General features: G+C 40.6%; 1 protein-coding gene and 1 long non-coding RNA gene across 23 annotated transcripts in view; both read left to right on the forward strand.

The window, feature by feature from the left end:
* The first annotated feature begins 3,144 nt into the window (after positions 1-3,144).
* On the forward strand, positions 3,145-21,040 carry arhgef7b (Rho guanine nucleotide exchange factor (GEF) 7b). The gene is made up of 22 exons (XM_018690705.2): positions 3,145-3,565; positions 4,679-4,762; positions 8,545-8,629; positions 8,855-8,985; positions 9,209-9,413; positions 11,100-11,191; positions 12,520-12,614; positions 12,980-13,075; positions 14,532-14,654; positions 14,779-14,917; positions 15,019-15,078; positions 15,220-15,366; positions 15,479-15,565; positions 15,677-15,755; positions 15,984-16,120; positions 16,206-16,430; positions 16,518-16,611; positions 16,802-16,891; positions 17,365-17,523; positions 18,187-18,283; positions 18,522-18,576; positions 18,714-21,040. Exons 1-22 carry the CDS (start codon positions 3,401-3,403, stop codon positions 18,834-18,836), a joined length of 2,568 nt encoding a protein of 855 aa, XP_018546221.1. The 5' UTR covers positions 3,145-3,400; the 3' UTR covers positions 18,837-21,040.
* A 395-nt stretch (positions 21,041-21,435) lies between these two features.
* LOC108892905 (uncharacterized) overlaps positions 21,436-23,849 on the forward strand; it is a 64,760-nt gene continuing 62,346 nt past the window's right edge. For 7 of the 22 annotated variants that reach the window (XR_007808997.1, XR_007809000.1, XR_007809003.1 and 4 more), the window contains exons 1-4: positions 21,436-21,645; positions 21,759-21,891; positions 22,343-22,493; positions 23,344-23,473. This is a non-coding gene — a long non-coding RNA (uncharacterized LOC108892905). Of the gene's footprint in view, positions 21,664-21,758; positions 21,892-22,342; positions 22,494-22,968; positions 23,246-23,340; positions 23,474-23,849 lie in introns of all 22 variants that reach the window. The other 15 variants (XR_007809009.1, XR_007809007.1, XR_007809010.1 and 12 more) reach the window with 13 other exon arrangements.

The raw sequence follows: 23,849 nt of genomic DNA on the forward strand, positions 1-23,849 counted from the left end.
GTCACCCCCTATCTCGCATGCAGTGGCACAGTCCAACGCAAAACCACAACCCACCCCCACTGTATGAAAAAGGACATGGCTTACAGTACGCCCACTTCCCTTTGTAAAAGTTTTGATGAGCAAAAGAACAGCACAGGTGAAAATGATGATTTCGATCAGAAGGAAAATCATTTCCTTTTGTATTTTAATAACACGTACATCACCTTCATGTACATCAAGCTGAATTAATATGCAGATAAAGCCGAGAAATGTCACCTGTTGGCTGGTAATTTACAGGTTTATACACACTAGCCTGTCTCTGAGGATGGGAATGTTGGTTGCTTGGTGGAGGTACGCAGAGGATAATCCCTCTGACTTTTCCTCTGGTGTCTCCATGAGTTCTGAGTAAAATAACTCCATAACCATGAGGTGGATTGGTCTAAAATCCAGTACGTAGTTAAATAGGTGTAGACTCTTGCAATTAAAATTGTCAAATTAGCATATGGCACATATTATTACGACAACATGGACATTTCACTAAATTGTGTGTTACAAAATATAGGATCATACCTTATCAGATGCTTCTTGTTAGTAGTGGAAAGTACATTTTCTCAATTCCAGTTTTGACGCACTTGTACTTTACTTCCTGTATATTTGCCCATTTTAAACTATGTAATACTTCCATTTTAATTCATAGTGAAATCTAATAGCACAATGTGATGATGTTGCTAAATATGAAGGTGGTAAAGTACAGGACAAATTAAATCACTCATTATAATCAAATATTATAAAACAGAGCTGCTTAATATTACTTTTCACTGTATTGTGTTCTCAAATCTAAAAAAAAAAGCTTCCTCTGAGATGAAAAGCTGCAGAGAGGCGTACGACCACAGCGCTGCAGAAAAGTCTTTGGCCCTCTGGTTTTAGATTCCACCTGAGTGGTTTTTGCTCTGCCCCTGTTGACGCTGAATCACCGTCAGTAAATGTGAGAATTGGGTCATGCAATAAATGTTGATGTGTGGCAACAGCAGTAACAGAAACAATGGTCTGTATGGAAGCATCTGCATTTGACTGGGGGCTTTCCACTCATTTTACTTCAATAAATCACCTGTTTGTGTATATTTATCCAGTAAATGTGTTTATAATTGGGTAGTTTGTGACACAGGTGTGTTTAAAGATACAGTGACCGATAAAATTTGTCCTGACAGTTGCAGTTTTGAGACCTGCTGGTCACCAGTGGCCCTGTCATATTAAATAACTTCAAATATTCAAACTGTATATGAACATTAATTTTAAAAAATCAGCCATCCATCATCCCACGCTGACTGGTTTTTCAGCTCAGGCCTGGTCAGACAGTGACATCTGCAGGCTACTTTACTCACATGAGCGCCCATTTCTTTATTATTGAAGTTTGAATGGAAAATTTGAAACCATAGTTACATTTTGATGTGATTTTTTATCTTGTCTTAACACGAGGACCCATCACAGCAAGAGAGAGGAGATAAAATATCATGGCCTGCTTCTTAATGTTTGTCCTGCAGTGAGTGTTCACACATTAAAGCGACACAGCACTTGATATGAAAACTTAGTGTGACATCCTGTCGTACTTTGTGCATCAAGTTTTCACACCCTGACCCATCCCAGTTCATTTCTGGTCGCAATAAAGCACACCTCTTTAGAGTTGCTGAGCATTTTACTACTTTGATAAATCTAAATAAAGTAGGCAGTAAAGAAGAATAGAAACATGATGCGTGTTGGGTATGAGTGACAGGTTTTTGGCGTGTGTGTGAGAATTAATAAATTAGTAGATGCATTAATAGCTCCCATTTATCCATGAAATCAATTTAAAACGGTTCTCTGTTATATAACATAACAAGTATTACAGTGGTGGAACCAGCTGATCCTGTTATTGACTTTAGATTGATCAGATTTGACAGTTTTTATCAGTTTTTTTTCTCTCTTTGACAGAAATAATTGGATGAATTTGGTAAGGTGTTGGCTATCTGTCTGTTAAAGACCCATTAAAACCTGGAGCTGTAAAAAGTCAACGTACATTAGAATAAGCAGGCTTTTTGTATGGGTTTGACTCGCTTTTTTCAAAATAAAAGCCTGACATTTGAGTATAACCAGGAGACCAAAACATTATTTTACTTTTGCTTGTAACTAACAGGCTACACTTAGGCTAAGTATCACTTAATTAATTACAAAAACTCTATGTCATAAGGTCATTTTAAGTAGGCTTCGTTATTGACCGGTTATTTATATATTGGCAAACTACTGTGAAGTAAAGTCATCTGTCCGGCAGAGGGCGACACAGACCAGTTTGACGCTGGTGATGATAAAAAGCTTTCAGTCAATGAACTCACAATATCGCGCGTTACAGGAAGAAATCGACTTAGCACAGGAGTTATGCTCCATTGAATAAATAAGTATATTAGCACAGTTTAGCCTCAACACTGATGAGCCACCCTTCAAGCCTGAACAACATTATCCGCCTACACTTGTTTCGATTACAAGGTAATAGATTTAATTTAAAACAGTTATAGACTTTACCAGATGATGCTCATCGTCTCTCTGTGGTTTAATTAGCCTGTTAATCATCAGTGGGACGGTCTGATTTTCTGCTGTCATTCTACAATGGAGCGAGAGTTAAAACGGAAGTTAGGGGTTTGCCTTCAAAGTAAAAGTACTAAATGGCTAACAAAAATATTTTTCATATATTATATATTTCTAATATATAATTTATATATTTTAATATACTAATGCTGCAGCCCTGATTAAAACAGCACCCTCAGTGAGGCCTTTGTGTAAATGGATATTTGGGACTTAAATGAAAAAGAATTTGACTTTTATTCACTTTTATGCTGTACATAAACCTGGAATAACAGTAAAATAGACTAAAGCAGCTCAAAATGCTTTAGAAAACAAAGAGGAAAAGACCAGACAATTTAAACAGCTGTTAAAATATTAATATATATTTAAAACGACATATGCTTAATCATGCCTACTGAGCTTATCTCATTTCGAATATTATTTTTATTGGGAACATGCTCTCGTCAAGTTAAAGCCTTTAATTTGAAAGTTCTCAAAGGAAGTGTTATTCTACAGTAGCTACGCTGACGCTGGTGTAGCTGCAGGTGATGCCAACATCCGCTGAGAGAGAAAGGCAGAGCAGTGCGGGACAATACGAGGCAGTGGAAGGAAGGAACCTCCTTTATTTCTCATTTCCACCTTTATTTTTTTCTATTTTGAAACAACAGCCTGAGTCCAACCAGTGCGTCTTGACTGTAATGTTGAAACAAGGCGGGGCTGACCCTCCTGTCTCATTCCGGACGCACCACAAGTAGGATAGAGCAGACAGTGAAGAGTGCTCCTGCTGCTGCTGCTGCTGCTGCTGTTTTATGACATTGGAGACTCAGGCATGAATTCGGCCGAACAGACCGTAACGTGGCTCATAACTCTCGGGGTCCTGGAGTCTCCCAAGAAAAGCATCTCGGATCCAGAAGCTTTCCTCCAGACGTCTCTGCGGGATGGAGCGGTGCTGTGCAGGCTGCTGGAGCGACTCAGACCCGGGACGGTGGACAAAGTAAGTGGATGGAGGGCTGGGGGACCGTGGAAGAAAAGAAAAATCTATTTAAAGCAGGATTACTATATATACACCAGGCTATATAGAATATGAAAAACAAATTATGTTCACTGTAACCTGTTTTTCCACTATATATTTATTTCTAAAAAGTAAATAAAAAGTATAATGCAAACATAAATACTGTAATTGAGCTACTTTACTGAATGTAAACTAGTTCTGAGTGTATATCGACACCAGGACCTGAGACTGTAATAGAAATGGCAGCTGCTTTATTGATTTTTCAATGATTTGAATGTAAAATTTTAATTTCTCTCTCTCTCTCTCTCTCTCTCTCTCTCTCTCTCTCTCTCTCTCTCTCTCTCTCTCTCTCTCTCTCATACACACACACACACACACACACACACACACACACACACTGGACCATGAACCTGTCAACGTCATATCCTCCCTCGGCTTATCCAACTTCCCTGGGAGATTGTAGCTCTCTGCACAGTTAGCCTCAGTTAGCTGCGAGTCAACACAGAGCGAGGCGCTGCTGCTTTCAAAATAAAGGCATAAGACGTGTCAGCAGCTATGGATCACCTCTTGGGCTAATAATTTGACCTCTTCTGGGAGTAGCTTTGCCAAACACAGCCAGTGCACTTCTATTGAGACATCAGATGTTGAACTAAGTTAAATAATATCTAGCTTTTTTTGTTATGCGCTATTTTTCCAGGCATTTTAACAGGCGAAATGGACTAGTAAAACAACACTGAAAACTGAAATTGACCCCTAGAAGTAACTGGACAAACAGAGACACACTAGACCACAACAATTAGATATCCGCTAACTGTAATGGAAGGCTAGTACATGTAGTTTTTCCTGAAAGTCAATTTTAAAACACAAAGTGTATGAAAACGTCACTAATTAATGTTTTATTTTGAAAGTCGACGCCGGAAGTTTGACTCCTCTCTCTAGCTAGCTTGATACTGATAAGCAGCAAGTGGCAAGTGCACCAGCAACGCCTGGAATAAGATTTGTTTCCAGGCGGAAAACCCTCAAACACCTTCGTTCACAGTTAATTAACATTCCGAGTTCGTAATTGAAGCTAATTTAGTGACTTTTTGTGTGCAGTTTTTCCAGGAACCGAGGAGCGACAGCGAGTGTCAGAGGAACATTGGCGAGTTTATTAAAGGCTGCGGGGCTTTCGGTGTGGAGGTGAGTTAACACATTAAACGTGGATTTATTGAAGCACTCTCACAATAAGAAGCCCAGAAAACAGTTTGTCACTCACCTCCACTAAGCTTTTTATCGTTTAAACCATCTTTCACAACCTGCTATTTGTCATTGACGTCTTTATCCTGTTTATAGTGCTTAGCCGTTACTCCCGTTGAGGCAGCAACAGTTACTGTACTCTGGATTAAAGAGTAAATATGGCTGTGGTGGGAATTTCTTCAGGATATTCCTCTTTAATGAACTATGAAAATACAAATAACCTGTCTGTGTTTAGTTGTTTTGATTTCTTACATCTATTAAACACTTGTTTCTTAATGACACAATGTTAATGTGACCCCCATGACTGTTAAGCGCATATAAATAGACACTAATGTTAGTTTTTCTGGTGCAGCTTTCCAATAAATCACGCTTTACACGGGGATTACAAATCGTTCTTAATGGCTTCATTAATTATTGGTTAGTAAATCATTTTCTTATTAGTCCTGGATCAATTATAATCCATTAATAAGAACAACTTTTGGGTTGCCTGGTTGTAAAATATCCCTTTGTCCTCTCTAATTGGTAATTATGCAGTCATTACTGCTGGAAATCCATCATAATCACTTTAAATGTCAGTAACTTTACATATAAAAGACTTATAATAACTGAAGTCTGCATCTGTAAACACTAATAAGTTGTTAATAAGACGATCTTGGTCCAGGTAATGGTTCAGCAATGTTTCACAATCTGGCAACCCAGGAGTTATCATCAGTAAATTGTTTATTTAACATTAAAAAGTCATTAGTTAAACCCTGTGTAAATAATATTTTAATAGAAAGTAGTGCTATTTTCTTTGATAAAGAAATGGGGGTGTGTCCTTATATAACACATAGGCTATATGAGCATGAAACCACTGTGTATTTACAATGAATTTGCGTCATTAAAGGAGGAAAAAGGAGAGAAAAGGCAGGCACACTAATAACAGGAGCACACTGTCACTTCTCAGTTGCTGTTTCCACAAGATGCTCCTGCGTCTGTGGTGTTAAATGTGTTATTGCTGCGTGAGGACGAGTTATGGCTCCTTTGTAGTTATGGAAACAAGAGGCAGAGATAAATGTGGACGCACAGTTTTGGAAATAAATTTAGATCAGCATATCAGGCAGGTTTTGTCTCTGTATTAAAGGTAACTGTGAGCCAGTCAGGTGGTGTTGTTGCCCTCTGAAATGAGAGATTTGTGACTGATCAATACTGCAGCGTTTGTGTGTGTGGGAATCTGATGAGATATTTTGATCAGATTTCACAGCGTTCACTTGCATGAATCATTATCATATGATGATGATGATGATGGTGTCGTGCATGCATCCTGTTGCTATTGGTGATGATGATGATGATTATAGCCTCTAGCACTTTTGTCACGTTTTCAGCGCTCCCTTCAGAAGCCTTTCTACTCTCAGCAACTCTTGTGCACAGTTCAAAAATAAAGTCGGAATCAATACAAGATATTAGACTTTCGGCATGTTTATCTAAAAATATCTGGAGTGTTTTCAGAGTTCAAAACCGCATATTTGGGTGTGTGAGTGTTTGCACAACAGTGGGTCAACCCAGGTTATATCCTGCCCCACAGTGAGTGTGAAGAGAGGGCTAGTGAGTAGTGTGCTACAACATAATACCACACTATTGATCTTAGCCATGGAAAAAGCCATGGAATCATAATGGAAAAAAGCAGATTACGCAACACAGAAGTCCCAGGCTGCAGACCTGTAACAAGGTTTATTCCAAACTCAGAAATTTATTATGATGAGGAGAATGGGCTTTTAAAAAAAGGGATGGAAAAGATGAAATGGAGGGGAGAGGAGGAGGGTAGGCTGATGTAATGCAACACGCCAGGCAGCCAGTAGATTTTCCAATCAGGTTGATTAGAGGCATGTCAGCCATGTTGCCGGGAGCCAAGGCCTCCATTACCAGCAGCCTGACTGACATCAGCGTAGTAATTCTCCCAGACAGTCATGGGGACGGGCAGAGGACGAGCCAGCCTGCCTGTCCCATAGAGGAGGATTACAGCGTGGACATCAAGTGTGAGTGTGAGTGTGGATGAGTTCGGACTCTGCCATTAACCACAGCTGCACAGTTAACCAGAGAAAACAATCGCGATCATAAATTTGGCTTCTGCTGTTAATTAAACCTCAACGGGTGGGATATTGATTCTGTGCATTTAGCGTGTCTCCTCTGCAGCATTAAATCAAGCGCTCCCTATTGTCAGGTAAGTTGACCAGCCACAGGCGTTTGTTTGACCTCTCTGCCTCCCACAGCTGCAGGCGAGAGTATTTTAACTACAGCCTGTAAGATGAACCTAACTGCATTTAATATGTGGTGGTGAATGTTTTTTATTTGTTTGCATGCTGTGGTAGCATTACTGTTATTTTAGGTGGATTTAGTCATAGATTTTTGAAGCACTGTGCAAAAATAAACATATTTTTTTGTCAAAATAAAATGTTTAAGTGCAGTAAAACTAATTTGAACAAGATAAATCATCTATAATTAGGAATTAGAGGACAAGTATAAGATGGGATGTCCTCTTTCTCTCTGGGCTTCTTGAGGTCATTGTTCACTTAATGATAATTAACAAACATATCACACAAAATCTATTACAGTCTCTCAGCGATCAATAAACTTCTATCTTACATTTCAATATCAAATGAAGTTTTCTCCTTTAATAAGGTATAAAATCTTAATGTAAGTGCTTTTCTTTGCTGCTGACTTTGTCGTTCTTAGTGTCAGATTCAAGTATTGATCAAACACATTGATCGGTTATTGTACCCTAAGATCTGGAAGGGGCAGCGATGACAGTAAATGCCCTAAAATATGTGCAAGTGCAGCTGTAACGCTGGAGTATTTCTGCTGCAGGAGTTGATAGAAAGAAAGAGCCTCTTACTGTGCCTTGGCCAAAAGCCAGTGGGAGAGGTGAAAGTGTGTATTAACTATTGGGTCCAGACTGCTGCGACTGCTAATCAGCCTGTGTATATAAATCAGACCAAGTGGCTTTTTGAGAGGAAGACTACATTAAAGAACACTGTGGTTTTGTCTTTAAATTAAAGAGAAGTGACTGTGAAGAAATGTAGACTCAGGATATTTCCTGCCGTTCTCACTGCGAGATAGTGTAAATTAAAAATGTTAAAGTGCCACATCAGAATATTTCAGCTTTGACTTTCACGCCTCAGATCGCTCCACCTTCACGCCTCGGGAATGTAGAAGTCAGTCAGTGTGTGTGGTATACACAAGATTAGGGGCTTCAGGGGTATTTTGATTATGGCTGTGTGTGTGTGTGTGTGTGTGTGTGTGTGTGTGTGTGTGTGTGTGTGTGTGTGTGTGTGTGTGTGTGTGTGTGATGGGGAGATTACAAGGGGGGAGCTCAGACTTGAGTAATCCTGCTCCAGACTGCAGTTGGCACAGGGATGTAAACCCCCTCTAAACTCAGTGTTTCTTCAGTTTCAGGCTCATGTGCTGCTTCTTCTTCTTTATTATATAAATTTGAAAGTATGATGGAAGCTTAACAAGAAGACGGTTGCTTTTGCCATGTTGTTCCAGAGGCCACAGGTCTCTGCCTCTCCCTGCGTGAGACGCAAGCATGGAAATGTCAGGAAGACAGCTTTGTGTCCTTGCTGATGTCACGCTCTATAAATTTATTATGACTGTGTACTGTTTTCTCTCCTGCCTCAAACCCCTCGGTGCTTTATTGCCGTTTTTAAGTGTATTTCATATTCTTTACTTGGTTCTCTCTCCTCTAGCCTTTTGAGGTCAACGACCTCCTGCAGGGACTGAACTTCTCCAGGGTGCTGAACTCCTTGGTTGCCCTTAATAAAGCTACTGAAGGCAAGATTATTGTATTTTCGTGCATGTGTGTGTGAGAGAGTGTGTGTTCTCTTTTTTTCTAAGCGGTCTTTGCATGTTTTAAGGGCTTTTATTTTGTAGGAACTCATACCCTCCACAGTTTTTGTTCTGCTTGGATAAATGCTCTGTAAATGTATATTTTTATTCATATTATTATTATCAGTATGATATGGAGTGGATGACTATAACACAGTGTTTATTGTGTAGTTGTGGATTTAGGTGTTTCTGCAGACAGTGTGTGTGTGCCTCACTCCTCGACACTGAGGATCAAGTCATTTGATTCCCTGAACACTCAGAGTCGCTCCTCCAAACTGCTGCAGCCTCAGTACCGCAGCCTGGTGAGTTACCATGACGACCACAATAACATAACTCACAAGTAATGACAGTAAACAAGCACTGAGAGGGGGTTACAGATATTCCTCTACCTCTCAAAGTCCTGCTCTTGCACACAGAAGAAACATGACCAATAAATAAGTAACATCTGTCTGTTGTCATACATCTAGCCAGAACATGATGTGCAGATTCACTCAGCTCTGTCGTTCTTCTTCTCCTCGCTCCCAGGACATGTCGGAGGGCAGCGGGTGTGGCCAATTGCTGGTCAAGGCGCGCTTTGCCTTCCAGCAGACCAATGAGGACGAGCTGTCTTTCTCCAAGGGTGACATCATCAGCGTGAATAAGCAGGAGGAGGGGGGCTGGTGGGAAGGCTCGCTCAACGGCAAGACCGGGTGGTTCCCCAGTAACTACGTACGGGAGCTGAAAGGAGGTGGTGGGTGATGCTCTTATTGCCTCAGATGTGTGTGTGTGCATTGTTAATTTCTCCAGTCATGATATACATTTGAAGCATGCAGGATTTTCCCAACACAGTTACAAAGAAATGCTCAAACAAACAGACTTCCTGCAGGTCTGTTCTTACTGATGTTAGCTTACTGACCTCTTGTAGTTGTAATATGATTTCTTAATGAAGTAGACTGCCCAAGTTATGCTTAAAACATATGGTATGGTACGGTGGATGCAGTGAGATAAAGGCATGTTAAAGCCTTCTTTGGTTGGGTTTGCTACTTATTAACTTATTTTCTTCACCAAAAATGTTTAAAAAATGTTGTTTGTACTTGGTATGAAAATTTGAGTAACCTTTATTGAACTGTCAGTATCTGCAGGGTTTTTTCTCTCAGTTTTACACCTCAGGAGCAATGAGTTTACGTAAAAATCTGATTAAAAAAACAAAAGCTGGGTTTATATGCAGCTCTGAACCCAAACTGAGCACAGAATGCATGAGGATGTTAACTGCTGCCCTCTGTGTTTGTGCGAGCCACATCCCTGCGGCTGCTTTGATTGTGTTGGTTAGTTGTGTTGCTGTCTGAGGAGGGAAGGCAGGAAAGAAGGAAGGAAGCTTCACAAGCGCACAATGACAGGAAGTGCCAGAGCTGCTGTATAGAAAAGGAACTTCCTGACTTGAAGCTCATAGCAGAAAACAAGGACCACGATAAGAGCCTCCTGAGGAATGGCAGTAAATTCAAATGGCCACAGGGAGTTGTTGTTTGTGTGTGAGGTAATAGACTTGCACTGGAGACATGCAAAGTAATGCTGGCTGTGATTGTTTGCCAAGTAAACAGTGATTGTTACTGAGACTGAGCCTTTGTCTGTATCATGAAGAAGATGCCTGACACAAAATAAAGAAGTATAGATGATATAGTAGACTGAGGTTACTGCTCCTGACTGGAGAACCAATTTCTGGATTTCTAGATTTACTTTCTCTGCTCATTCAGATAGCTTTAAGACGTACATTAAACTACCCAGTACCCAGAAAATAGTCATTACTCCTCTGGCTTTACATTGAAATGCCTTCACAGAACAATAGTGAACTGAAGGATGTGACAGCGTCCCTAAAACTGGTCATATGATGCTGAAATAACAATGAGCAGGACAGTGAGATGACATGACATCAGTGAGTTAAAGCACTGAATCATTGGTTGTCCTACATACTGTAATGGCCACAACATTGCTCTACAGTTGGGGACTTAAATGCAAAAAGAGACCTTTTTCTGTCTTTCTACTGAATGGAAATGTTGAAGATTTATTAATGCTCCCTAGTTGTTTTGTGTTCATATAGTCGATCCTTTTCTTTGCCTGTTCAGCACAGGTGGCTCTGCTCATGCAAATCAAATGCCCCTATTTTTCTACTGCACAGTGAAAAAATCTCCCTTTTAAGAAGTATTTTTTTTGTCTGTGGATGAATCCTTAAAGTCTTAAATGTAATGTTTTAAGACATAAAGGTCAGAATTATTAAAATTAGTTTTTTGTTTTTGTTTTTATTCCAAACAATCCATAAAATACTTCTGAACAAACCACCAGAGGCCACGTTAGCATGAGTCATTGTTGTGCAATGCCAGTCAATGACATGTATTTACTTGAAATGTCTTCACTTTTTGTCTCCCTCTGTCTCTGCTCCCAGATAAGACATCAGATAAGTCAAAGTCTGGCACTCTAAAAAGTCCCCCCAAAGGTTTTGACACCACTATCATCAGCAAGACCTACTACAATGTGGTGAGCATCATACTCTTAAGAGACTTTGTTTGTGTCTGCACGTGTGTGTGTTAAAATGGTGCTTATTCTTTTATAATTACCAGATATTCATGTGAGCTGTTTAATGTGGCAAAGGTTTAAAATGCAGAGGGGAAAATTTAATTTTTGAAGATGTCATTTGCCAGAAATGAGATAAATTATCTCTCTATTGTCTGCTGCTGCAGTGAACCCAGTTAATGGATGTTTGTCACACGCGTGTTTGCTTCTCTGGACTGTTACAATCAATTATTCTTCATCCACACATCCAATTAATGATGTGATGACATGTGGAGCCTGCATGTGTCATCTGTGTGTCTGTGTGTCTGTGTGTGTGTGAGTGCAGCAGATGTAATGTAGGTTATTTCTTCCATCTCAGTGGTTTCTGGGGCAGCCTTGCCCCAGGGTTGGCTCCTGCTGGTGTGTGTGTGTGTGTGAGTGTTTGTGTGTGTTTTAATAATGCAACAAGCTACACAGTCTCTCTAGAAAGTCCATCTTTGGTTGAGGGTACCTGAGTCTCTCTCATACACTCACATAAACACACACAGACCTTGCCTAAAGTCAAAGCTGTTCCCAGACAGAAATGCAAAAGAAAAGTAATAAATAAAAAAAGTTTTTGTCCTTCTTCTAAAAGAGCCTCTCAGAGCTTTAGGACAGAAGCTTGCATTAGCAGAGGATACAGGCTTTGAAGTTTTCCTCTTGTGTGTGTTTGTAGTCTGTTAACAGCCATGCTTTTATATCAGGTTTGAATATGCCAGCGTTTCCACAGTATTCTTGTTGCCAGTGCCTGCTCTGGGATCCTGTATATATATATATATATATACAGAGTCAGTGTTATTTAGTTTTTTGCTTCAGTTGCAGCCACATTTCTACTGTCCCCTGCAGCATGTGCTACTTGTCTAAAATGCTACAATTCATTAGCAGAAAACCTCCTTCCTTTGAGGTTTCTGATGTTGTGGGGAGATTAGCCAATTACCCTGTGCAGTCGGATCCATTGAAAGCTACTCGAGCCAGTGCTGCAGCTCCCACAGGGTCTGATATATCTCTCTCCATTAGCTTATTACAAAACACAACTCCCACTGACAAAACAAACTGCATATAGAGCTGTTTTTCCCAGAGTGCAGGGAGATGTCAAAATGTCTTTGTCGGTGCGACTAACAGCCCAAAATACAAAGATATAACAGAGAAAAGAAGCAAGTCCTCTCAGAGAAAATACAGTATATCCATTTTAAACTTCTCTCATTACCCCTTCATTACCTCTCTAACTGTAAATAATATACATGTGTGTGTTTTGTGGGTCGTGTCTCTATCAGGTCCTACAGAACATCCTGGAAGCAGAGAGTGAATATTCAAGGGAGCTACAGAGTCTCTTGGGCTCATACCTGCGCTCACTTCACCCCACAGACAGGTAGAGTTATTTTTACCCTTTTTTTGTTTTATTCAAGAGTCAGGTTTCAGAGGTAGAGGTACACACATTAGAATATCTACTGCCATACCAACATAATATATCCAACTTTCACACTGTATACCACATCTACCCTATGTCATACACTTATATATTACAAAATTGATATATTGCATGAATTATTACCCCATATCCTGTATCCTGAAGCAAGACAAATACATTTATATGTGGTTAAAGTAAATGAGCTGATTCTGTCCACAGGAGATTTAAGTCAATGTACAAATACAGGAATGCGTGTATATATGACCAACACTTTTAAATTATGAATGATGCCACTCTCTCTCCATCTCCTCTCCTCTGTTCTGCAGACTCAGCAGTGTGGACATCAATCACATTCAAGGAAATCTGGAGGAGATCTCAACCTTCCAGCAGATGTTGGTTCAGTCCTTAGAGGAGCACACAAAGTCAGTATATCCCTCTCTTTTTTGTCTGCTACAGACAGCACCTAGCTTAAATAGCGCTTTTCTGATGTAATCTCATATAGGATATGTATGATGAAAGTCATTCTTAACAGCATGAACAATTTAGTATAAAGTATATTACACATTAGAAGCTGTCAAAGTGCTGCTTGACTTACTTACTTGGGTTCTGAACTGTTTGTCAGACAAACGATGGAGATTTTTCACTGTTTTTATACATTTTATGGAACAAACAATTGATTGATTAATTGTGAAAATAACCAGCAAATTAAACAATACTGTAAGTAATTGTTAGTTGTATCCTTCTTGCTTTAATGAGCAGAGTTTTGTCCTCTTATCCTGCACGTTTTGGGACACTGTCTAACCTTTTAATTGTAGCTTTTTTTAATTACATTTTAATTGGTTTTAATTCCACATTCAGATAGCAATAAAAGGCCTTAAAGAGTTTTTAAGTAGTTTGTCTAAAACCTGCACAAACTCCAGATGAACTGTTCTCACTAACATCCTGTTTAACCAATAATGCATCCTCCAGATTCACTTCAAAACAGAGAGGTGCAGGTAGACTGAAGTTGGCCTGAGTGAAGCTGTATTTAAACAGTCAATGGGGCAACATAGTCACCTAGTGGTAGACTGAAGTAACACAGTCTGTTTGCCAGTGCAGTGCAACTAAAGGCTGCAGGTGTCTGTTTGAAAAGATGTCGTCTAAGATTTTAATATAATGTCTATCTAACTTGAAAAATAGACACACAGTAGACTATGTAGCTTACCGGTTAGGCCTTTAGCATGGGAAGAACATATAACTTCCATTGTTAGATAAATGCAGTGAGCATAAAAAGGAAGGTAGAGTTTCACAGTTCTCATGGTGTTATGTTATCTATAGATTCCAACTAGGAATGCAGCCATGGATCGGCACATCTCTCTTTTAGCCACAAGTTTCCTGTGAGACTCACATATACTGTGTCACCTCACATCGTGTTCTCCCCCATGTGAAATTGAAAAATAACTCTGGCAAAAGAGGGCAAAAAACTCTCTGAGAGTTTCACCCAGTTATAAGTACGTTACCAGTCTTTGTTGAAGTTGCTTTTCTTTTTCTTTGTAGAAGTTTCTGTCTTATTCTGCTGTGACAGGTTAACCTGCACTCGACCCATGTGTGCACAGTTTGACTGACATCAGACACAGCCCCACGATGTCTCCCCTGCTCGCTTCACAGCCACTGGATAAAAGACAGATTTTAGAAAAACATCTCTCCTGCAGTGTTGACTTTTGAAAACTAGAGCTAATCAAAATGCAGAGCATAGTCTCAATATGTAGGGCACAGGACAAGTGGGACACGAAGTAGGACACCTGGTCACCCTCCACATATTTATCAAAAATCTTTACCTTTATGTGTAATTAAATGGCAGCAGTAGCAGTCTAATATTGTCATGTCATGTGTGTGCAGACTCCCAGAGAGCCAGCAGAGGATTGGGGGGTTCTTCCTGAGCCTGATGCCCCAAATGAAGCTCCTCTATGTGGCCTACTGCGCCAACCACCCGTCTGCTGTCAATGTCCTCACACAACACAGGTACAGTCAGACACTGTGAACAGTATACTGTGTGTGTGTCTGAGCTTCCTGCTCAAACGAGAAAAGAAAAAAATGTGTGTTTGTTCCAGAAGTGTGTGAATATGTTTGTGTGTGTGTATCACAGTGAGGAGCTGGGGGAGTACATGGAGTCGAAGGGGGCATCCACTCGAGGGATCATGACTCTGACCACAAATCTGAGTAAACCCTTCACCAGACTGGAGAGATACCCAACTCTGCTGAAAGAACTGGACAGACACATGGAGGTCAGCCTCAGTCAGCCTCAGTCTGTGTTACTGTTCAGATAGTAATTAAACATGAATATTATTAGTAATAATCATGTTTTATTTTTTTGTCTTTGTCTTAGGACCAACACCCTGACAGAGCTGATCTCCATGCTTCTATGACCGCCTTCAAAAACCTTGCAGTAAGACACACACACACACACTCCCGACACGTGTGTGTAATCATACCAATTGTGTTGAATTGTGTTGATTATTATGATTTTGTGCCTTTGTAAACTTCTGTGTGTGTGTGTGTGTGTATGTGTGTGTGTGTGTGTCCTCAGGCTCAGTGTCAGGAGGTGAGGAAGAGGAAAGACCGTGAGTTGCAGATTTTAACAGAGCCAATCAGAAACTGGGAGGGGGATGACATCAGAACCCTGGGTCCTGTTCTGCACATGTCCCAGGCCATGGTCCACACACAGAACTATCAGGTAGAACACCTGAGCAACTTAAATCGCACCTTTACCTGTCTGAAATTAACACACAGGAGTGCTGAGTTCAAGTGTCCATGAAAGAGTTTGTGAAATTAGCTTTGTCTTTCAGGAGTCAAATGAACGCTACCTCATCCTCTTCCCTCACACTCTGCTCATGCTGTCTGCCAGTCAGAGAATGAGTGGATTCATCTATCAGGTGCGTATTACATGAGATGAAGCTTAAATTATACTCTCTGCATGTTCTTCAGCTCATCAAAAACTCTGGCCCAGTGATTTACCCTGTGTATTTCTCTGTGTGTCTCTGTAGGGGAGGATACCGCTATCAGGAATGCTCATCTCCAGAATAGAGGACGGAGAAAACCTGAGGAATGCCTTTGAAATATCCGGTCAGCCCTCTCTCTCTCATTTTGCTTGCAGACCTTTCAGATTTCAGCTGAACTCATTTCTAAAATGCTACAAGGAATAAATCAAGATCCTGCTAATTCTTGCCAAAATCTGTTCCTGCGTGTTCAAGTGTAGAAAGCCACTAGCTTACTCTAAGTAGTGTAGTAGTGCTGTGTTGGACATTAACATGTTTGGTTGTTTGTATATACATGTGTGTTGTTGTTGTACAGGTGGCCAGTGTGAGAGGATGCAGGTGGCGTGCAAGAGTCAGCATGATCTACAGGACTGGCTCGACCTTCTCACCAAACACACACACACTCCAGCTGCGCACACACACTCCCACAAGCATCAGTCCATCTGTCACACAGTGAGTCTCCATGTCTTGTAAAGAATAAATCAATTCACCAGTTTAGTCATGTTTCTTTAACCTCTCGTCCTCCTCCTCCTCCCAGCTGCCCTCTCACCCCGTCACTCCTACCAGACACTCAGAGTCGCGTGGAGGGAGCAGTGGACCCGCCTACCACACCCTACCCCACCCCTCCTCATACGGGACAGCACACGGTGGCAGCCCGATGTGGGGGCCTCTGGAGCAACCGAGTACTCCCAAACCCTGGAGCCTGAGCTGCCTTCGCCCTGCGCCTCCTCTCCGGCCCTCTGCTGCTCTCTGCTACAAGGAGGTAGCACACTCGAGGTCAAGATGATACAACAGCCTGGCAATATAAAAGATGTGTTTGTCAAGTCCTGTTATTCACTTTTTTTCATAGGATATGAGCAAAAGTCCTAAGAACATGAAGAAGCTGCTGCCTAAGAGGAAACCAGAGAGGAAACCTTCAGAAGAGGACTTCACTGCCAGAAAGAGTGAGTACCGTACTGAGGGACAGTAACTGGTCCATTCTTGTCATGATCCAAAAACTTGTTTGGTTTAATACATTTTCATCAATTTAACAATTAAAAACATAAAATAATCACAAACTAAATAACAGATGATTCATATCCACAGTTTAACCTTTCACCTCACCTGTCCCTCTGTCCTCCCCTTGTCTCTCAGGTACAGCAGCTCTAGAAGAAGACGCTCAGATACTGAAGGTGATTGAAGCTTATTGTACGAGTGCCAAGACACGGCAGACTCTCAACTCCAGTGAGTGCACACACAGATCAACACGTTCATATGTAAACATGCCGTGCTCGCACGCTGCTAGATTCTGTGTGTTATTGCTAACACTGTTTGTTCTCTGCTCTCAGCTCTAACAATGTTTTTCTCTCTCCTCTCTTTTTATGTCCTCCCTCCATTCCTCTGCTTTCCTCATCCTTTAATCATTGTTTCATTTACTGCTTCATCCTAATGGTCTTGTTTGGTTTTATCCATCCTTTTTCTGAATGGTTTCATCCTCTTGTTTCCACACAAAATGTTTTCCTTTTATTTCTGGTTGGTCTGGTTTGAATCTCATATTTATTATGTTTTTTAAAAAATACCCCCCACACCTACAACATGGTTTATCCCAAACTCTCACCCTTTATCCAATTTGGTTCGTACTCCTCCCTTCATCTCCCCTCAACATTCAATTTGGTTCGTTCCAAACCCCGTCTACTGCTGGTTACTTTATGGCACAGCCTGGCAAGGGACTGACCTCATGCACAACCACGTGCTCGCTGACACCAGCCTCACCATCGCTGGTCTCCCTGGCAACCTGCCATGTTCTGACCAATCAGAGGACTCGGATTATGACAGTATCTGGACCGCTCATAGTTACAGGACTGCCTCATTTTCTCGTAAGATATCGACACAGTCGTGAACCAGCTAGCTTACAGCTAGAGACAGATTTAAATCCATATATCAGCCCAAACCTTTCACCTGCTGTGTGTATATCTGTGTGTGTTTCTTTATACGTGCATATATTAGTATGAGCCTGTGTGTGTTCCTATCATTATGGCTTCAGCAAGCATATAGCCAGTTTTACTGTATAGTAGGTTTAAATGTGGGTGTGTACTTAAACTTAACTGCATGCAAACAAAACAAGCAGATGGACAAGTGACAGGAGAGTCAACTTACTTACTAGTCACTGACTCAGTAGCCTCCACGCTTGGTGTTCTTCTGACACACTTGTTAAGGACTACAACTAACAGTTATATTCATTATTGACTAATTTACAGATTATTTTTTTATTAACCAATTAATGGTTTGGTTCATAAAACGTCAGCAAATAGAAACTGACACATTTTTCGTCAGCAAATTGTGACATGATTTGCTGTTAGTTTGCTTGTAGTTTGTAAGGCTCCCCATCAGTATCCAAGCCCCTCCTTTAATTCTCTGCTCACCACTTGGACAGATATAGTATGTCTGTGTACACATGCGCGTGTTTCTGTGTTTGTGCATTTGTTGTATGGTGTGCGACGCAGGGTTGCTAACTTAAGCTGTTGTCGTTCTTTAATCAGGCTCCAGCAGGAAGGATGTTCACATGTTGTTCCCAGAGGAGGAGAAGATCATAGTGGAGGAAACCAGGAGCAATGGGCAAACTGTGGTGGAGGAGAGGTGAGAGATGACAGTGCAGATGTGGATACTGTAGGTTTGAAAGTGGTCCCAGCTACTTAAAATAAAAAGAAATTCAAGAAAACATCATAACATATGAATACAAATGTAGATAATAGTGGATACTGGTGGATCAAACAAGTAGATATTAAAAATGAAGATGAATGTAGTGGTGTATCACATGTCAAGTTGGCCGGTATCAGGCTTTCTACAGTAATGCAGAGCTCTTCTGTTCCTGCAGGAGTCTGGTGGACACTGTGTACAGTCTCAAGGATGAGGTCCAGGAACTCAAACAGGTGAGTCTTCACTTTGAGTTTTACATGGAGTGTGGTGAACAGAATTTGAAGTTCTGAGTTTCCCTGTCCCCCATTTTTCTCCTTCTCTCATCTTTTCACTCCTCTCTTTCCCCCTCTGTCTTTATCTCTTCCTCCAGGACAACAAGAGGATGAAGAGGACGCTGGAGGAGGAGCAGCGAGCAAGGAAAGAGCTGGAGAGGATCATCCGGAGAGTCCTGAAGAACATGAACGACCCAACCTGGGATGAGACTAACCTCTGAGACCAACGTGTATCCAAACATCACAGACAAGACTGATGTTTTGACTTTTAAATGACCAAATGAAACGTTGTTCAACCCGTGTGAACAGAAGCTGCCAACACTTTCATCAACATGTCCTCATCATTCCCACTTTGCTCTAACCTTCAGTTACCTGTGTACCAAACTCTGGACCAAGAGAAAACGCCTGCCAGACTTCCGCCAAGCCATCCTGTCTGACTCTAAAGCTGTGAAGCCAAATTAGCTGGTAGGCATGATGACAACACTTCTTGTCATGCTCCTGTACTTTTCCATACAGCCTTTGGAGCACCGACAAATTTATCTTTCTTTGTGTTTATTTGCATTAAGGACAGTATTTTATTAACCAGCCTGGTGCATGAATAAGAACGCTACATAGGTTTATATATGTCAGAGAGATATCAGAGCAGTATGTGAATAAAATCCCTCACTGAAACTTGACATTTTTTTTCCACACTCCTCACTTCATTAGCAGCAATTTTGTTTAAATTTCAAATGTTAAACTAACATAATGTACGACAGCTTTATATAGTATAATTTATGATAAGCAGACTCTAACAATCTATAAAGTTGGTTTATTTGTTATATGAAATACTTTTTAAACTAAACATAAATTTACCAGCACTTATAAATGACCTCGTGTTTTACAGGATGAGATGAAAGTTCTCAGTGTGATATGAATTAATGTAATTAAATTAACTATAGGTTATAGTAATTGTGAGCTTTATCAAATCAGAAACAACACATCTTTAAACTGTCAAAGTGAAGCTGGAGGGAGATTTTCTCAGGAATTAACCATCAGGGAGTTTCGGCTTTCAGCTTCAGCTCAACATCCATTTCAAAATACACGTTCAGAGCAATATCTAAAGGTAAAAGAAGCTTGGTTCGGGTTGGTATGGCAACTTAAGCCAAACACACACTGAAGATGTAACAGAGGAATCTCACAACCCCATGTTTGAGCCAAACGTGAAGTCAAAATGAAAAGTCAGTCTTAACTTATGAGTTATATACACCAAAACCTTCATCAGCCCCATGAATGACAGAACAAGCTCTCTATTTGACTGTGTGTGAATTTGAGGCAGAGTCAGAGAGGAATAAGTTTACAAGGCCAACAAACTGTTTAATGTTATACATCTGCCCAAAGCTGCAGTGAAATGTATGTAAGTAACAAATGCAGCTGTCAATTTGCAGTTAATTTGGAACTATGCAGAATCTTGTCTACCAGCAGTATCCTTATTCTTTCTCTTTATCCCTTGGGAGATTCTTTTTGAAATCAGCAGCCAAATGTACAAGTATCACCTCTGATAGACCACCAATACAACTACTGCCTATTTAGTTAAATGCTGCATAAACTACACGACCAACAAAAAAACGGAATATCATTAGGTAAAAATATTAACACTGAAGAGAGTTCTGAGCTTTTCTTACATTTCTAATATGATATGCATAGTTAGCGTACTGTCAGTAGCTGCAAGCTGTTCAGAGTCAGGCAAGCAGATTGGTTAAACACTTGAGGCAGAACATTTTATCTGCACTGAACTAATGCTGAGGCACTGAATCTCATAAGAAGAGGCCACTATGTCAAAGAAATGATGTACTGATCGCACCACAGTCTGTAGGAGCTAAACAAAATATTCACAGTGAGTCAGCTCGCTGCTTTTTCTGTTTCTAGACCAAAGTCCAAGCAATACAACACCGGAAAATGTTCATGTATTTGTTTTCTAATGATTTTTACACTGTCAATATGCAACTTATTGTAGAATGATTTCTTATTTTTCTATTTGTAATTGTGTTTTTACTCTTTTGATTTGTAAGACTTGTTATTTTCTACTTGACCCGGCTGATCACACTAAAGATGATTTGTACAGAGAAGCAGCATGTTTCCCATGAGGCTCAGTGGACGTGCTGTGGGGAGATTTACGGTTCTGCTAAAGCTTTTACCTTAAAGACTTCACCTACAAATGAACTTTACTGAAATTAGAACTACACTGATGTAAGCTATGTAATACAACATGACATTTATTGACTCTAACTTATGTATTTAACTGAACTGACTGATGTAAATGTATTGTGTTCAAATGTTGCAGTGATGGAGATGACGGCAGATGTTACTATGACAAGAATCATGCCCCCTCTATTTATTTCACCCATTTGTTTGTCTGAATAAAATGTTGAATCAAACTGTTGAATCTCATGTCTTCGGTGGATCTGTTTCTCTGCAGATGGGTCACAATGTACAGTAGTTTTTGTCTGGCCCACTTAGGTCGATTAGACTGGGTCTACCTGGAGTAGTCTGATTTACTCCATATGTATCCAGTCTGAGATGCGATCATGGATGGAGTCATTGTGGTGGGGACTGACTGTCTGACAGTCGGTCCGTTGAGGTGGGAGGGGCTCCCATCCACATTTGTGTCACACATAGACAGAATTACTGGCCACCAGGTTTACACGGTCATTCTAATGATGGAGCGAGAACTCCACCAACATATGGTGGATAAATATACCATACATGAGTGTTTGACAACACTTTGTATTGTCAAACAACCAGAGAGTTGGTTCATAGCTGATTTGGATTTGAGGGGGAAAAGGGCAGCGAGCTAAAAATCACCTAGGTAACAACCGAACTAGACCAATTTAGCCAATGTGCTCGAGTTTCGTCAGACACGAGGAAACAGCGCCCCCTGTGTAGTAACGGCTGGCTAACGACCTCTGACCTGTGTGGTCGAAAAAGGAAGTTGGACCTTTGCGTGGAATGTGTAGCCTGTCGCGCTCCGACCACTTCACAAACAGAAAAGTAACAAACAAAAGAAATGTAACATAATTTACAAACAAACATGAGAGTTAACTCAACTTAACGCAGTCTTCCAGCGCTAATGATACAAACTAACGTGTTTTTTGACTGTTAAGCAGCGACGGAGAGAGGAGAGGAGGACTTCTGCCAACAAACAATTACTGACCAGGCAGCAGGTGTGGCTGAACGTTACAAATGACGGACACTTCATCTCCATGGGAGAACGGACAGAAGACTTCAACGACAAATGTAAGATATACTCTATATTTGTTTGTCTCTAGTTTCTTTCCTGGTGTTTAAATGTCCCGCCGTGGCTGTATTTAACTCTTTGCTGTGTTCCTGCTGTGTTGTTATTATTTTTCCAGTTATGCATGGACAAATTAGATTAGTCACTAGGTTGTCTTGTCTTTGTTTACTGTAGGCTGTGCAGGAGCTATGATACATAACTTGTCCTTGTTTTGTTTGTAAGCTTTGTTGTTGTTTGGCTTTATGGGCCACTCCCATAGATAAAGGTGTGCAAGTCATGTATTTGGTACATGCACTAGTATTTTGTTATGGGGCCTGTACCTGTATCAAAGTATAGGTTTGTAGTACTGTATATATATATTTGTCTGCTAAGAAAATCTACGTAAGAAACTTGTGTTAGTCAGTTTATTGGTTGTATAACATAACAGTGGCCCATCATATAAAAATGTTTCAGCCTTGTTGGTAGAGTGACTAGCAGCGATGGAGAGAGAGGAGGACTTCTGCCAACAAACAATTACTGACCAGGCAGCAGGTGTGGCTGGACGTTACAAATGACGGACACTTCATCTCCATGGGAGAAAGGAGAGAAGACTTCAATGACAAATGTGAGTTATACTCTATCTGTTTGTCTCTTTACTGACTTAGTTTCTTTCCTGGTGTTTAAATGTCCCGCCGTGGCGCTCTCTCTGTATTTAACTCTTTGCTGTGTTCCTGCTGTGTTATTATTATTTTTCCAGTTATGCATGGACAAATTAGATTAGTCACTAGGTTGTCTTGTCTTTGTTTACTGTAGGCTGTGCAGGAGCTATGATACATACTTGTCCTTGTTTGTTGTTGTTTGTTTGTAAGCTTTGTTGTTGTTTGGCTTTATGGGCCACTCCCATAGATAAAGGTGTGCAAGTCATGTATTTGATACATGCATTAGTATTTTGTTATGGGGCTTGTACCTGTATCAAAGTATAGGTTTGTAGTACTGTATATATATATTTGTCTGCTAAGAAAATCTACATAAGAAACTTGTGTTAGTCAGTTTATTGGTTGTATAACATAACAGTGGCCCATCATATAAAAATGTTTCAGCCTTGTTGGTAGAGTGACTAGCAGCGATGGAGAGAGGAGAGGAGGGGGAAAAGGGCAGCGAGCTAAAAATCACCTAGGTAACAACCGAACTAGCCCAATTTAGCCAATGTGCTCGAGTTTCGTCAGACACGGGGAAACAGCGCCCCCTGTGTAGTAACGGCTGGCTAACCACCTCTGACCTGTGTGGTCGAAAAAGGAAGTTGGACCTTTGCGTGGAATGTGTAGCCTGTCACGCTCCGACCACTTCACAAACAGACAAGTAACAAACAAAAGAAATGTAACATAATTTACAAACAAACATGAGAGTTAACTCAACTTAACGCAGTCTTCCAGCGCTAATGATACAAACTAACGTGTTTTTTGACTGTTAAGCAGCGACGGAGAGAGGAGAGGAGGACTTCTGCCAACAAACAATTACTGACCAGGCAGCAGGTGTGGCTGAACGTTACAAATGACGGACACTTCATCTCCATGGGAGAACGGACAGAAGACTTCAACGACAAATGTAAGATATACTCTATATTTGTTTGTCTCTAGTTTCTTTCCTGGTGTTTAAATGTCCCGCCGTGGCTGTATTTAACTCTTTGCTGTGTTCCTGCTGTGTTGTTATTATTTTTCCAGTTATGCATGGACAAATTGATTAGTCACTAGGTTGTCTTGTCTTTGTTTACTGTAGGCTGTGCAGGAGCTATGATACATACTTGTCCTTGTTTGTTGTTGTTTGTTTGTAAGCTTTGTTGTTGTTTGGCTTTATGGGCCACTCCCATAGATAAAGGTGTGCAAGTCATGTATTTGATACATGCATTAGTATTTTGTTATGGGGCTTGTACCTGTATCAAAGTATAGGTTTGTAGTACTGTATATATATATTTGTCTGCTAA

The sequence above is a fragment of the Lates calcarifer genome, linkage group LG7_2 (assembly GCF_001640805.2).
Source record: "Lates calcarifer isolate ASB-BC8 linkage group LG7_2, TLL_Latcal_v3, whole genome shotgun sequence".
NCBI lineage: Eukaryota > Metazoa > Chordata > Actinopteri > Centropomidae > Lates > Lates calcarifer.

Bases quoted from the DNA above. Each gene is read 5' to 3' on its own strand.
- arhgef7b (XM_018690705.2), top strand. From the start codon at position 3,401: ATGAATTCGGCCGAACAGACCGTAACGTGGCTCATAACTCTCGGGGTC. The intron at 8,630-8,854 runs GCAAGATTATTG...TTTATTGTGTAG, and splicing joins CCTTAATAAAGCTACTGAAG to TTGTGGATTTAGGTGTTTCT. The intron at 15,566-15,676 runs GTGCGTATTACA...GTGTCTCTGTAG, and splicing joins TGAGTGGATTCATCTATCAG to GGGAGGATACCGCTATCAGG.